The sequence below is a fragment of the Equus przewalskii genome, chromosome 6, assembly GCF_037783145.1.
Source record: "Equus przewalskii isolate Varuska chromosome 6, EquPr2, whole genome shotgun sequence".
Taxonomy (NCBI): domain Eukaryota; kingdom Metazoa; phylum Chordata; class Mammalia; order Perissodactyla; family Equidae; genus Equus; species Equus przewalskii.
The window spans coordinates 83,106,774-83,123,139 of record NC_091836.1 but is presented as its reverse complement, the minus strand read 5'-3'; the positions used below and the strand labels follow the sequence as shown (position 1 = coordinate 83,123,139).

Here is a 16,366-nt window from a genome sequence, read left to right as displayed (position 1 = left end):
AAGAGTTTATCAGTTCCTTTGAAAGTTACCATAGAGTTACCATATGATCCAGCAAGTCCACTCTTAGATATAAGCCCAAGAAAAAAGACAACATATGTTCACACAAAAGGTGGTACATGAATGTTCATGGCAACAGTGTTCATAATAGCCAGCATGTGTGAAAACAAGTCAGATGTCCGTCAGTCGATGAATGGATAAATGTAGTGTGGTATATCCCTATGATGGCGTATCATAAAAAGGGATCATAAGAAGAAGAAGAATGAGAAGTCCTGATACACGCGGCAACATGGATGAGCGTTGGAAACATTATGCTAGGTGAAAGAAGCCAGACACAAAAGTCCACATATTGGATGATTCTGGTTATATGAAGTGTCCAAAGCAGGCAAGCCTGTAGAGACAGAAAGTAGGTTGGGGGGTTAGTGGCCCTAGGGATGAGAGGGGGTGGCGGAAATGGGAAATGACTGCTGGTGAGTATAGGGTTCCTTTTTGGGGTGGTGAAAATATCTTGAATTAGATAGTGATGATGAGTGCGCAACCTTGTGAATTACTAAAAACTATTGAATAGTATACTTTAAGTGGGTGAATTTTATGCTATGTGAATTATATCCCAATAATGCTCTTGAAAACAAACAAAATGGGGCCCTGGTTCTAGGAAAGGCCTGGATTACTTACTTAGCAGATTATCAGTATAAGAAAAGAGTTCAGAGTCAGAGAAGCCCGCTTAGAGGAGCTGGAACACGTGTTGATTGGTAAAGTCTGTGAGAAGAGGTAGGAGAAATGGTGATGTTGGGGTTTGGGGATAAAACAGAAGCAGTTATCAGCACTGTAGTTTCATACCAAGGTCGGACGAGTAACAGAGCTAACTATCCTGAGACTCTGAATGTGGATCTCGTACTGGTTGAGACGCCTCCTGCCTGAAGTCAGTATTGGCTCTCGGGTCTGTGTGGTGGGGCTGAGCCAGCAGAGAGGAACTAGGGGACCCCAGTGTGGGGGCGACCCTGACATGGAGAGGAAGGGTGCAGAGATGGGACCCAGGTTAAGCCTGGACGGTTGCATGCACCTAGAGGTCGGGGGCTGTCTTGTTCATGTAAAGTTCCTCACGGAGGCTAGCCTTCTGTTGTTTAGGCAGCTTTGGTTCACATGAGGCAGAGAGAAGGAAGGCTAACTTAGCTAGGGTAATAGCTATCGGGATGGAAGGGATGGGGTGGATATGGAAATTCCCCAGGAGTGCAAGGTTCAGTCAAGGCAAGAACTGAAAGACACAGTAAAGACTTGTGCCTTGGTGTGAGAAAGGGAATGTCCTGGGATTTACTCAAATTTCCCATGAGGATGGTGTGAGATATTTATTAATGTCCACGTATAATACACAGTTAGGCTTATGGCCCTCGCTGCTTATTATTTCTTTCTGTACCAATTATCGTTGTGCTTTTAAAAAATTGTTGATTCTTATCTTTAAAACTTTATATGTTATCTGTTGAAATAAGACTACAATAATTGGGGGATGAGAGCAAACAACTATTAACTTCAAGCAAGGAGAATAAACTTTATCACGCTACATGATAGAGGCCACTGGCTTATTGTTGCTCAGTGGTTTCTAAATATGCCAGCTCCAGAGGATGGATTTGTAGTTATGTAGGCAGTCCTGAGTTAAGCTCGTCTTACCTGCACATGGTTCGTATATATGAGTCGTGGCTGTAGCCATGGCGGGCCCCTTTCCTCTTACGGTTTTCAAAATCACTCCACAGATATTATGAAACTAAAAATTTTTATGTGATCTTGTCCACCCAGTACTTAGTTTGACAAGTTGTAGTAGGGTTGTGCAGGGAGGGGAAAGAGGGAAATCTTTCTCTTGTCTTCTTTCCTTTTAAAGCCTGTGGGTTTGGAAGGATAAAAGCTGTGAAGAGGAAGCTGCAGCTCCTTCAGGGAGCTGACATCATGAAATGGTGGTGTACGCCCTGAGCAATTTTCCCTTCACGAAGTCTAAAGCTTTTCTTTTTCTTTTTGACTTTTGCTGAAAATGTAACTGAAGATCCATTTTGGGTTAGAATTTCTGCTTTTTAAGAGAACAAGCATCTCTCAAAGGTAGGGTGAGCTGCCTCATGCTGCAGCGTGCTCTGATTCAGACCTGGGCGAGATCTGACTTTCCTGTGAGTTGTGAGTCTTAATTTGAGAGTGGAAGGGACACTGGGGAGAGAGCGAAGTGGTTTGTCCCAGGAATGCTCTCAAGGCTAAAGCTAGGGTAAGAGGGTAGTATCGGAGAGTTGGGGCAGGATGAGGAGGCTGGGGTGTACAAGGGGTGCCCCAGAGACAGCCTGTCCCTCCTTTTAAGTCTAGCTTAGGCCTGGCTTTGTGCTCACAAAGTAAACAGAATTCTCTTTGCATTTCTTCTTGGGCCAAACGTCTCTGCTTCAGAGGTTAGCGCTCAGGGTTAATACTGGCTCAGGACCATATTTCAGCAGTAGCTTTTGTGGTCTGGCCTATGGATCTAAACACAGATTAGAACAATTTTTCCCTGGGGAAATGAGCACCAAATAACTGACTTAGAAACAAACTTCTGTAATGGAACCAGTTTGTAAGTTGACTTTGTACTGTACTTTTTCTTGTTGCATACCAGGCCCATTGATTTGCAAACAGATGCTTCACAAGAGGTGATACCTCATTGCTGAGATTGCACAGAAGTCATACAGAGGCCCATGGTGGCTTCAGACAGTCGGAGACAATTAGCACCATTGACTGAAGGCCTAAGTTTTGTTAAAAAGAAACTAAAAGGATTACTGGACTTGGTGAAGCTTTCATTATTCTGCTTAGAGCTCTGCAGGATAAATTATGGAGATCTCTGTAATTATACATGTTAGGTTAAATGAAATACTAATTTCAGTCAGGAAAAAATATGTACTCGAACGAAGGAATATAAAGCATATTGGAAACATTTGACATAAAAATAATGGAGGGTGTTGCCAGGAACAAAGGTTCTCTGTGACTTGACAGCTGCATTAAAAAGTGACACCAGGAGGAGCCCGGCTCTGGCTCACAGCTGCCTGAGTTGCTGCAGACTTCTCCAGTGTTACCAGAGGAATTCGCACAGCTCTTGTTTTAGCAAATAGAGGCTACTGAGAGCTAACCAGGTCCTTATTGTGCTCTGGGAAATTAACTCCTAACTCCCATTACAATCTTCATAATTATTGGGGTTTCCAACAGCCAGTATTTTGAGGTTTTAACTGTGCAAGTTACCTTGCTTAACTCCAGGGAAGTTATAAAATCATGAGATAGGCCTTGGATACATCAAATCTAGTTGGACATATATAACAGGATTTTAACTGGAACTCTGTTTTTGTTTAGTTTCTCTTGAATTATTCTCTGAGTTTCTCTTGAATAAATTATTCTCTGAGAATAAAGTAATCGTTGCCTTGTATTCCAAGGACTTGCATGGAAAGTGGCCTTAAATTGGTTTTGCATGTTTAGTCCATACCTTATCTCCAAGAAATAAAAGTGAGAAGAGTTAAGGTTTCTGAGACTAGGATGTTTATGGAGAGAGCTGTTGATAGGCAGTGTGTTCTGTGTGCTTTCCCACCTCCACACATAGTGGAGAGGAGCCAAATGATGGGGGAAGCTCTAATAGAATCGTTTTGAGAAATTGACAGGTAGCCCCTTGGGTTTGGTGAGCATAAGGATGAATATGCGAGTCTGTGGATCCACAGCAGAGCAGAGAGAAAGAAGAGAGCTGTGTAGTTAGCAGTCTGCACTTGGAAAGGTAATAGTGTTTCCCTGAGCTTCTGGATAGAACTAGCTTAAAGCCTTCTAAAAAGGGACAGTGTGTATGGCCACGTAGTCGATGATGTGAGCCACGAGGAGGTACCCATGGAAACCCCAAGGATTGAGAGTTGGAGGTGTAAATGGCCAGGTCTCACTCAAGTCCTGGGAGTTGTACGTGGAGGGTCCCACCTGGGCTCTCTTACAGGAAACCCACAGACCCTCGTGAGAAAGTTACCATGGACATCAGATTTCATTGGTGTGACCTTTTCAACCCCCTTACCTCTCCCCACTCCTTTAGCTTCAAGACTGGCGGAGCCAGAGACAGCTTTGTGAGGGTAGAAGAGATGCAGAAGAAGATAGGGAAAGAGAAGGTGACTGGTGTAACCCCCCCCCCCACCCCCCACCCCTACCTAGTCCAAGACTTCGCAGCTCTCTCTAGGAAGGGGAGAAAGATGCTTTAATTTAGATGAATACTAACGCAATTAGGACACTGTACTATGCGTCTTAATTATTGAAAGCACAGTGTTCTGGGCCTGAAAGTACTTGAACAACTATTTATAATCAAAGAATGATTGGAAAAAGTTAGGAGACTTAACTTAGATTTCATTCAGGAGCAAGGAAAAAAAGGCTTGCCCACAGAAGGGCTTTGGAGAAAAGTTTTATCGTTATCGCATGTTGGGTTTGGCTCAGTGTGTCATTTATACATTCATATATACGCTTACACGGAGAGAGAAGCATTTGTGCAAGGACATTCTAAGTGCCAATCACATGGTATACATACAGCTTGGTATAATGATTTTTCCAAATCACAAGTCTTACCAAGAAGATAGAATATATAAAGCTGGGAAATTCCAGACTATGGTCATGGTCACCTTAAGGGTAAGAGGAATTCAGATTATGCTGAGCTCGTTTTCTGGTTGGAGTGTTGAAGGCCTTGGGAAGAAAGTAAGGTGTGCTTAGGGCTTCGTTAGCTGTAATTTAAGGGCCTACCGTGCCTTGTGGGCTGTGCTTTGTATATAGTAATTTGACTTTTCACAACAATCCCGCAAGGTTGGTGTTACTTCCATCAGACAAGGAAACTGGGGTTCAGACAGGTTGAATGAGCTGCTCTAGTTTCCTTCCCGCAGCTAGTAGAAGTGGTAGAGCTGTATCCTGGTCTGGCTGGCATACCCTCAGGCTCTTTCCACTGGGCCTGCTGCCTCCCCAGGCGGCCCCACGCTGCAAGATGCAGTGTGGACAGGGGATAGGGTCAGCGAGCGCTCCGGGTCCACGGGAGGAGGGTGGGGCACACACAGCACTCCCCGGTGATGGCAGCTCTTGATCCTGTGGGGCGGCTTTGTAAACCGCCCCCCACCCTCCTCCCGAGCTTGGGATCAGACGTGAATTTAAATTGTAGTTCTCCTACTTAGTCGCTGGGCGCCCTTGAAGAAGTAACAGTTCTTCTGTGCCTCACTTTAAAAAATCTGTAAAAGGGACTGTCTATCTAAAAGTTCGTTGTGAAGATTAAATAAGAAAGTATATGCAACATTAAATAATGTTCAATGTTATAAACTGCTTGTCACGTGGTGAATGCTCAATAAATGTAAACTGCTGTTATTGTAATTGAGGATACTTCATTTGGTTATGGGAGCGATGGGAGCAGGAATGGAGGGTAAGTGAGGGTGCTTTCCTCCAGACGGGCAGGGTAAGCAAAGCCGAAGGAGCCACTGGCCGAGGAGCCTGGGAATTTTGATTTCAGTGCTGGGTCTGCCGACCAGGTGCTGCTGAAGCCGTAGGCGAGTCGCTTTAGCCCTGACGGAATCTTTGCCCTCACGGAGCTTGTGTTCTAGTTGGTTGAGGGAAAGATGGACAGTAAAAGTATAAAACATAAGAGAGAGAGATATGAGAGAGAAGAGAAAAGATAATTGGAAAATATTCTGACCAAGAAAAAAAACAATTCAGGCTCCTAGGGGAGTTGGTCGTGAGTAGAGTGAGGTGAAAGCTCACAGGTAAAAAGGATCCCTTATCTTCTTCCCTTGATTTGACCCTTTCTGTAGTACTTATGTGCTACCACCAGATTGAAAAATAAGAATTTTAATAGGAAAATTATAAAATACATGCAAAAGTCGAGAGAGTAGTGTGATATACTCGTATACGCGTTGCTCAGATTTCATAGTGGTCAGGGGTTTGCCTGCACTTGTTTCAGTTCTTCCCTGCCTCTGCCCTGCCTGCACCCCGTGTTTTTAGTGCACTCCTGAGGCGCTCCTGAGAAGCGTGTGTGCTCCTCAGGTGGACCTTAGCTCTAGCCTCCTGCCCTGTTCACAGGCAAGGGTGGTGGGCGTAACCAGTGTGCTGGGTTCACTGTTTCCCAGCATCTCCGTAAATCACCCTCCCAGTGTGCAGATCAGGCGCCACGCTGTGGCAGTGCCGGGGAACTGCAGTTTTGCCAGGAGCTTGGTGTCAGGAGAAAGTGGGTTGTCACTCTTGCCCATTGAATGCAGAAGTTGTGTCAGCTCTTTCTCTTTCCTCCCCTTCCCCCTTCTTTTCCTCCTTAGGGCCACTTCTTTGAATGGGAAGATAGTGAGTTGGCAATTCTTTTAGGCCAGCAGAGCTCCTGTTGTGCAATCTAGTGGCATATAATCAGAAATAACATTCTTGCTATCACAGCATAATACTCTTGCATTATTAAGGGCTTATCAGACCAGATTTTATCAGGGGAAATAGATCTCCCTGTCTCAATGGGGTTGCTTCCCAAATCCTAAACTTTTCTCTCTAACTCTTAGCCATGTAAAGAGACTTCAGTCCATTTGCCCATCGTGCTGCCTGGAAGCGCTTTGAAAAGACATATTCCCTTTTTTTCCGGCTAGGATCCTGCTCCATGCATCCTTTCACATGATACGGAGAAAGCACATTACTGTCTCTCCTCCCACCCTCCCCGCCCCAATTCCCCCTCCATATATTCTGAACTCTTCATTCGGCTCTCCTTTCCTGCCCTGGCCTGAGCCTCTACTGTCTTCCACAGTGCAGTACTGTGCTTGTTTTTTTCTTGCTTCTGCTACAGAATATCCTCTCTGGGCTGTCCTCGGTAACTTTTTCAACTTCAGGAGAGAGACTGTTTTCTTTTCTGGCAGATTGCTGGGGCTCTGTGTTTATAAGTCACTGTACACGTAGTTCCCATGCATGACTGCAGTACTAACCTCTTTTTTTGTTGCGCTCTGAACAAGCAGGGTATTGGCATTTCACACTGTGTCTGTTCTTTGGCCAGTACATTTAACACTCCCCATTCGCCTTGCTCCCAATCATACCACAATTACTGGATGTTGTGTGAAAAGCAGTGGGCTCTGTGGAAGGAGGGAGCTTGTCCCTATGATGCTCCATGGATAATTGTCGAACCAATGATGGAAACCAAGAGAGCAAGAGCAGTTGGCTGAAGGATGTCAAGTAGTGAGAAGTGAGGCTTCGAGTGGTGAACACCACGGGTCCAACTTAGAGGGCTTTGCATACTGTGTAAAGAAAGTGCTGAATCCCATAAGCAACAGGGAGCTATTTAATTTGATTTGCATATTTTATAGAGGGTAGAATTCTTATATGTACAAAATGCACAAATCTTAAATCAGCTTGATGAATTTTTACATATGTATATACCTGTGTAATTACTGCTTAGATCCAGAAAATATTTCCAGAACCCCAGATGGGAAGCTTTTATCTTGATTCACAACATTTTGGATACCAAGTCCCATGGTTGGTCTGTGGCGTAACTAGGATCGGAATTATTAAAGATGCTCCCAAGATTAGCAAGTCTTTTTACTTGACTAAAACCGCTAGTTCATACTATCTAACTGCATGACAAAAGTAATACAATGATTATTATGGTTAGCATTTATTAATCAGCAGCAGCGTGTCTTGGCACATTATGTGGATTACTTCATTTTATTGGTTCCACAAGGTTTTGTTACTGTCCTGTTTTACAGATGCCGAAGGTTAGAGAGGTCAAGTAATTTGCCTCAGATACCATAGCTAGAAAGTAGCAGTTAGAATTAAATCCAGGACTGTGTCCATCAACAGACACTGGTTTCTTGTTGGTGGTCTGCTGCCTCAAATATCTGGTACCCAAGTTTATGTAACAAAAATATTGTCTTTGTGGTGGGCGGCGGCAGTGTATTTATTACCTGCACACAATGAATGTTCTTTTTAGGTGTATTCTGACCTGTGGCTTATGAGAGTTGTGAGAGGAAGAGGGTGGACAGTCAGGCCCGAGTCGATGTTCCCCAGGTGGATCTTCGTGAGGGAGGAAGACGACTCAGTGAGGATGACTCTTTAACATGTAGCGAGAAGACGACGGTCTCTGTAAACAAATTATGAGAGCAGGATACAATGAAGATGAAATATAGACCTACATATCCAGAAATTTGTCTTAAAAATTAGTGTGAGTGGAATAAATGCATGTCAGTGTTAGCAAATTGGCAGAATTCTTACAACATTAAGATTGTGTTTCAAAAGCTAAGATAGCCAAAGAAAATATGAAACTTCCACAGCCATTAAAAGGAAAAACTATTTTAATGGGCCTCAAAGTTGTTTAAACCAACAATCTTTTGTATGTATTAATGTCTTAATCCTGTCTCACAATGCAGAACACCATCGCATTGAAAGAATTCCAGCTATTGTGCATGACTTGGACATTTGAAAAAATATCTTTAATATTTGTCCATTACTTTGTTCACAGACCGAGCGAGAGGGAGAGTGCAGCACATTTAGATGTAAACCGGGAGTAGTCAGTGAAATTCCGGTTTTATAAGATGAAAGCTTGGCAAGAAGTATCACATTGCTATAGAGAAACATGTTTCGGGAAACTAATCTTAAAGATATAAACAGCCTGCTTGATCCAGCTTGCTTGGTGAAAGGCTGTATGTAGTTGTAAGCTATTTAGAGTAGTGGGTACAAAGAATGTTGTTGCCAGTTGAGTTTACTTTTTAAAGAGGTGTGGGTGTCAAAAAGTAAGTTCAGGGTTGTTTTGATACCTGTTTATTTTTAAATGGGCGTGGGGTAGTGATGGAGATGGCTTTCTACTAAAAGCTGCTTCTGTTGGTAAATGTTTCTTTTATAGACTTTGTTTAATAAATCACACGTTTAAGTGAAACCATCAAAAGGGAAATAGGATTATGGATACTGAATTCTGTGATTAAAGTTAACCCTAAAATAGGAATAAAATGTGGAAACTATCTTTCAAAAATAAAATAAATATGTAAAGTCGTGATAGCAGGCAGATGAGTATTGTGGTTCCCACCCTCCCCCTGCCAGGAGTTTCCTGTCCTACTCAGAGTGCCTGCTTCTCAGTAGCTTTTTGGTGTTTGCGTATGTCACCATGCGGGGGATGAGGGGTGGTTTCATTTAGGAATGCTGTGTCCCCGGAGCTAGCAGGTCCAGCTGCCAGGAACCCTGGCCTGAAAAGTGGCTGAAAAGCTTTGGTGCTGGTTCCTAGCATTAAACTCTTTCTCCAAGTCATTTCTTCAGATTTTGTAATGAACCAGTGGGAAAAACAGACTTTGGGGAACTCAGTCATGAGGGAGAGCAAAGGAGATGCTCAGAACAAAAGAAGGATGATGTCAGTGTCCTGGTTAGTGCCCTTCTGTAAGAAGGGGGAGATAAGTTCTCTCTCAGATGTTTGTTGCTGTTGTTTTCTTTTTAAAACGTTTTTTAAAAAGATTGTGAAAGGTAATACATAAACAAGTGGTTCGCTAAGATTCTCCCCTTCTTGCTCTGCGACCTGAACTGTCCTTTCTTCTGGTGATGGTTTTAGAAGATAACACTTGGAGGCTTTGCTAATAGAAGAAGAGAGAAATAGAAGTTAAAATTAAAAAAACAACAAAAATATAAGTGAAAGTTTGAGATCCTTGCAAATGAAAAAAATCCTGAAATCGTGTTTCCTTATGATAATACATAAGGCAGCTGAAAGACTTAAGACAAGGTGTGAGAAAAGAAGGGGGGAAAAGAGGATGGGGATGGAATCTTCCAGGCCTCTTTTTGTTATCTCCATTTGTTTCAGACTGCTTTTTTCTTAGGACTGATGCTGACCATTGAGTTGCAAATAGACCTGAATTATAACTTACTGTATTCTTCTAGAATTTGAGATCTAGATTCTTAGGTATATGTAAGTTAATTATGAAAAAGAAAAACTACAGTAGGTCTTTTACAGTCTTCTTGCGTATTTCAGATATGAAGATTCAGAGATGTTTAGTACCTTTTCTCCACTTGGAAGCTGCTCTGCGTAGACTTCATTTAATGGGGAATTGACATTAGTAGGATAAACTTTAATACAATGAAAATATTTTGATTAATTCTGGATGAATGGGATCTGATAACATGACATGGGTACTTGGGTAGGCAAGTAAACATAAATTTTAAAATAAGGTTATTTTTCTTACAGTCCTATTTTGTAACGGATTATGATCCAACCATCGAGGATTCCTACACAAAGCAGTGCGTGATAGATGACAGAGCAGCCCGCCTAGATAGTAAGTGATCCTCCTTTATTTGATAGTTCACATGGCGTATTTTTACAAAGGAAGCTCTGATTTTTGCTAGGTTAAATACAGTTGAAATATGAGATGATCCTGACTATAAGCCCATCTCTTTCATTAGTTTTGATTGATGAATCTGCATATTAGGCAATTTAAATATTCCTTAGTAAATGTAATGTAAAACAATAATTGGATTAATTTTATTCTGGTGAAACTAGTCAGGTCATTGTATATACAAAAGCTTTAATATTGTTAGCTTGCTTAGAACATATAGTCCGGAAGCTTTAGCAAATAGTGTTGTGTGCTTGGCTATAATTCCACCTCTCCACAAAAGAAAGCCCTGCTGTTTTAACTTGTGTGATTCTTTTATTCGCAGAGATCAAGAAATACATTCGCACCTGCACTTTAAGTATGTTATTTGAGTGGTAGACCAAAATTTCTTCCTTAAATTTACAGGTGTCTTTTTCACTTCTTTCCACAGAGGGGATAAAACATCCAAGTGACTTCAGAGATTATCTCACTCCATCTGTCTAGATTTATTTGATATTTTTAACCTTGTAATTGGTATGCTAATATATTCTAACCGCAAAATCAACCTGTACTGATGAAGATAACTCTGAAACTGTCTGCCATTAGGATACATTTGTCTTTAGTCTTGAGAATAAAGTACTAAGAGGAGAAGGCCTTTTCTTTATTATGCTAAGAATGGTGTGCTCTTAAGGACCCGCATCCATTGGGCCTGCCCTTGTGGGGAAGCCATGTATAAAGTGAGAACACGCCCACGTTACATTTGTTGTTTTGTCTTTAGTTCTGGACACAGCAGGACAAGAAGAGTTTGGAGCTATGAGAGAGCAGTACATGAGAACTGGCGAGGGCTTCCTGTTGGTGTTTTCGGTCACAGATAGAGGCAGGTTTGTACCATGATTAAAACGTAGATCTGTTCATGTCTAGATGACTGTTTGATTGAATTTGGATTTTCTTATTCTCATAGACGAAGAAAAAGTAGTAAAGTACTCTGTGGGCCATGGGACTTGCTGAATTCTGATGTTTGACCAAATTGATGGATTTGTTTTTGTGTTTCTAGTTTTGAAGAAATCTATAAATTCCAAAGACAGATTCTCAGAGTAAAGGATCGTGATGAATTTCCAATGATTTTAATTGGTAATAAAGCAGATCTGGATCATCAGAGACAGGTGAGAAGGAGTTTTGCTATTGGGGAGCCACGTGTTTATAATCATGTAAGCGAACAATGTATTTCATAGAACAGTTGAAAGTGCCGTGATTAAAAAAGACGCTGAGTTTGGCACACGGGATTTTACAGAAGTCACGATAGTTAAGAAATGAAAAGGAAGTAGATATGGGGAAATTAAATTTTCACATCTTTTTACCTAGAACTTCAGTGGCCTTGATAAGCCTGAGAGTGTTTGTACCAGCTTCATTCACATGTTATGTCTTAGGTGACATTCCAAACTCTAATTTAGACAATCTTCATGTTATCCCTAAAGGCCTCATTTCTTCACTGTTAATGCTAAATTATGTTCATTTAGAGAATGGCTTTGATTTAAATTACAATATTTGTATTTTTCCTAAGTCCCGTTAATGACTGAGTTTTCTGTTAATTCTTCACCTGGGGTGGCTCTAACACCACTAACCTGCAAGAAGAGAATATTTTTAGTATTTAGTTGCAGACTGGTTTATACTCCCTTGTTTCTTTACTCACTTACTTTATATTTAATTTTTGAATTTGTGGTATATGTTGTTCACTCATCTTTTTATTTGGAAGGGGAGCAAGGTCAGGTGGAAATTAATGCAGCCTCTACATTATTTGGGGATTCTTGTCTTTATTTCTTTTGGGTCTTTAGCTTCTACCCCACATCTAGAATATAGTTGTTTAAATTGTTTCTTAACTTTTGCTTGTATTTAAGTTTTCTTTTGTTTTGATATAACCTTGTGTTAACAGATTCTTAAGATTTTGTTTGAAAGGGACAAACATCAGGAAAAATTTGTTGGTAAACAGCATTGAGGATGGCCTTCCATTTTGTAGTTAGCTATTTAAAGCGTAATCTTTGATTTGCTCTATTTGTAAAATTTTGTTGAAGGTAAACCAAGTTTAAAACATGGACTCAGAATGATTTTATTGTTCTAATGCTAAGATTTAGAAATATTTGCTGGTGATACTTGATGTAGAATAAATTTTAATGCTAGGTCTCTTTCAAATCTGAATTATCATAAAGTTAAGGTAAAGAAATTTGATCTTCACTTCAAACCAGTGTAAACTGTTTGAAATAATTTGGAATAATGGCATTGCTCACATCTTAAACCTACAGCAGACAGGCCATTTATTTTTTAATTTATTTTTGGGGGCCATTTCCTTCTGGGTTTCTGAACCTAATTATATTTATTAAAAATTGCCCACTGGAAGCTGCCTACTCCTTCCTAGTACTAGAAACACTTTCATGTTCGTTGAATCTGGGAAATAGTAGCAGGGTAGTTCTACAGTGAACCAGGGGTCTCTTTCCTGTCCTGTGCCAACTGCTCCACCCGCAAAGACTTGGGCCCTGATTGTGCACATATGTTTTTCTCAAACCTTTTCATGGTGGTAGCTCCAGTAAAGGAATAGGTGGAGGCCTGGGGTGAGGTGGAGGTCTCCTGTAGGGTGGGTGGTGGCAGGTTAGGGAGAGCAGGGGAGTGTATGCCCCCCAGAGCTAAACAGGGCCTACCGTGATTATCTGGGGGCGTAGCGGCTGTAGGAGTCATTTCTAAGTCATCTGTATATTGAAGAGTGCCAGAGCTTGGTGTGCGGCTTCCATCCATCTGCATTCAACGTACTGTGTAGCACTTTGCCTTTGTTTTGTACCATAGGCTTGAAAAATTTTTCATTTAAGTCTTTTTCTTTTTATCAAAGTAATAGATTCTCAGTAAAATAGAAACAAGGTGGTGAGAGAAATATAGGGAATGATAAGTTTCGTATTTTCATCACCTTAAAGTTATGCAGTTAGCTTGTAGTAGGTTCTTCTGTATTTCTTTCTCTGCTTTGGACCATATACCTAGACATAAAGTATGTACATGCTGGAAAGCTCAGGTGTGTATATATCCAGGAGAGAAAGACGAGTGGCTGAAATCTGCTTCACTTTTTGCTCATTCCTGTAGATTCTACTCACTGAAGGAAAGGCACAAGGAAAAAATCCGTTCCTTCTCGTGCTTCGTTTTCTCTTTTGGTTCCTTCACCCCGGCACTCAGGCATGTTGGCTGCTCTCGCTTTAAAGTCATGACCACTGCCATGTGAGCCTTCAGTGCTGACTGGAAGGCCCAGGTTCCCCAGTCCCTTCATTTCCCACGTGTTTCAATGATGATTACTTTTTTTCTCGATCTTCAACTTACAACACTTTCTGCGCTTTCTCACTCTCAGCTGATAATGAGTGATATTTTCCTATTTCACTGAGAAATTTCTGTGTGTTCCCACCTCCACATGTCCTAACCTACGTGCACATCTACCCCACCAGCTCTGCTTCCCCCACTTACAGGGATAAGCTCTTCGCCTCTTCAGGCCAACCTCTCCAGTAGGTGCTGGGTCCTGTTCCTTCTCACCAGCTCACAGGCATCACCCCAGAAATCGTCCCATTTCTCTCCTACATGATCATCCCCATCAGCGTACATCCTCTCATAAAGATGAGTAACTCTCATCTTTAAAACAAACAGTAACTACAGCAGAGACTTTCTTAATCTGAGTTTTTCCTGCTCCTCCTATTAAGCGAAACTCCTTAAAAACACTATCTTCACTTGCTCTCTCTGCTTTCTTTCCTGCCTTTCCTGCTTGCATGGCTTCAGGCATGCAGTGCCCCGGTCAAGGTCAAGGTCACCACTTGCGCAGATGTCGGTAGCATTTGACACAGTTGCTTACACTCTCCTTTTTGAAACACTTTGTTTACTTAGTTCTGGGACACCATTCCCTACCCCTCCTGCCTCCTCCCTTTGTTGGCATTTCCTTATCTCTCGGGTGTCTTAAAGCCAGGTACACAGTCTTCTAGGCTCTGGATGTACAGACAACCATGCCTTACCTCCTATCCTTGAGGACCATACTCAGTGCGTTTGAAATTGAGATGCTATGCTAAAGGTTTTTACTGTTTTGAAGTCTTTCAGAATTTGAGGTCATGTTCTATAATGTCTTGGCATCCTAACTTGGTCTCCCAACTGAACCTGGATAGACCACAGGGACCCCGTAAAAACAACTTCTCCCTGTTCAGAAATGCTTGCGTTTTGGTCATCTCTCTTTAGGTTCTTAGTCAGTAACCAGTTGGGCTGGCTCTTGGTTGTTGACCCTGCTGGTTCTTTTCTGCCTTTGTCTTAGACACAAGCCTTTGGACTTTCTCTAGCTTCTAGCCTGTTTTCTCTTACGTAGCAAACGCCAGTTCCCCTTGTTCTTTGAATTTGTGGGTCAGCTCTGGGCATTCCTGCTGCTGACTCCTGAGACTCTGAACCCATCAGGGGAGATCAGCCAGAAAAGGCTTTGCTGCTCCCCTTTGACTTCCATATCTCTGTGGACTTGCTTCTTGTGCCCATTCATCCATCCACTCTTTATTGAACACTTTTTCCAGCACTGATGCAGAGCAGTAGAAAAAACAAAGTCACTGAAGTTTACATTAAATAAAGAAATCTATGAAATTTGAATGGTTGTTTAGTGTTACCACATACCTGGCCCCTTAGAGATACATTGATTATCTTGTTTATCCTGTCAAAGGTCTAGGAAGAAAACAGGTAAATGATTTGCTTGCCCTTGCTAAAATGTAAAAGTAGGTAAATATCACAGCACATTGATTCTAAAATTTAATACAGCAGTGTGTGGGTTTGGACTGTGGACTTCGTGATCTCTCTGATTTCAAGTTCCTTGTCATTGACTCAGCCCTGTCTAGAAATCAACTGTGTTTGCTTTTGTATTTTTACCCCATTTTCCTCCCCCAGCATACCTTAGCGTCCCCCTCTCCTTTTCCCCTTGTCAGGTGTTTAATTGCTAGTGGCCACCATTAATTTGAGAAAGGAACCCATTACACTTAAAATAGATACCAAAGTGTACTAACCCCCACTCCTACCTGTCAGTACCTTGACCACACTGTGGCCCTGCAGCTTCCCGCGAAAAAGAACCACACTCTCCCCAAAAAAGACCAATAGAATAAGAGTCTTCTTCTAGCCGTAGCCTGTTGGTGCCGTGTCTGCATCTAAAAGGTTTGTAAACCATTGAATGTAGGTGCTGTGAGGGCTTCTCAGTTTTGACCGATTAATTTTGTTCCTTCTTTATCTTTAGCACATAGAACAGAGAAATGCTCTCAGTAATTTTTGCTGAGTAAATGAATCAGCATCAGTGAATCAAGATGTGTTATTAATTTGATGACTCTTTCTACATAATAGATACTTTTGAAAAACAAGCAAGTTTTGCTTCTGTAAACTCAGGTTATTCATTAACTCAACACATCTCTTATTGCCCATGTTGTGGTCTGTTCCCATTAACATTGCTCCTTGTTACTCCCATTTTGCACTACTCTGTTTGGAAATGTATAGCACTAGATAAACTCATATTATTGTGGATTTCTGCTAATATTCATTTGTGCGTTTGAACTGAGTCTCACTGGAGCTTCCCAAAGGAGATCTGTGGCTTTGTTACATCAGATCGACCTCGGTAATTTGAAGCAAAACATTTCTGAGTAGCACTCAGACCTACTAAATGGGAATATCCAGGAGACAAGGTTTAGTGTTAGGCGTCTTTAGAAAATTCTCTGGGTTGGGGAACCTCTAGGAAATCCTTGTTTGTGTAGCTTTCAGTCTCCTGTTGAATTTTGGCTTCACAATGCTGCGGCTTTGTTCCATGTGGTGTTCTTTTTGTTTGCTTTGGTGGTGGCAGTGCTGTTTGTACTTTTTAGTTAAAATTATGCTATACCAGTGAGCTCAAAAGTAGCTTTATATGTGGTTAGAGATCTCTTGACCAGAAGTGTGTTTGCAAACTCTTATGACCTCAATTCCTGGAAGACAGTGATGTGAGACCATGCTTTAAAAATAAATGAAGCACATAAACAACCGTAGCAGTTTGGGATTGTTTTATCATCTAGACCATTAATTCATTAATT

At 41.6% G+C, this 16,366-nt stretch overlaps 1 protein-coding gene across 3 annotated transcripts in view; it reads left to right on the top strand.

Annotated features, from left to right (window-relative positions):
- Positions 1-16,366, top strand: part of RRAS2 (RAS related 2) — a 70,143-nt gene that overhangs the window by 43,455 nt on the left and 10,322 nt on the right. For all 3 annotated transcript variants that reach the window (XM_070626407.1, XM_070626406.1, XM_070626408.1), the window contains exons 2-4: positions 10,157-10,244; positions 11,059-11,161; positions 11,335-11,443. In XM_070626407.1, the coding sequence (XP_070482508.1) occupies positions 10,157-10,244; positions 11,059-11,161; positions 11,335-11,443 (300 nt within the window). The remainder of the gene's footprint in view (positions 1-10,156; positions 10,245-11,058; positions 11,162-11,334; positions 11,444-16,366) is intronic.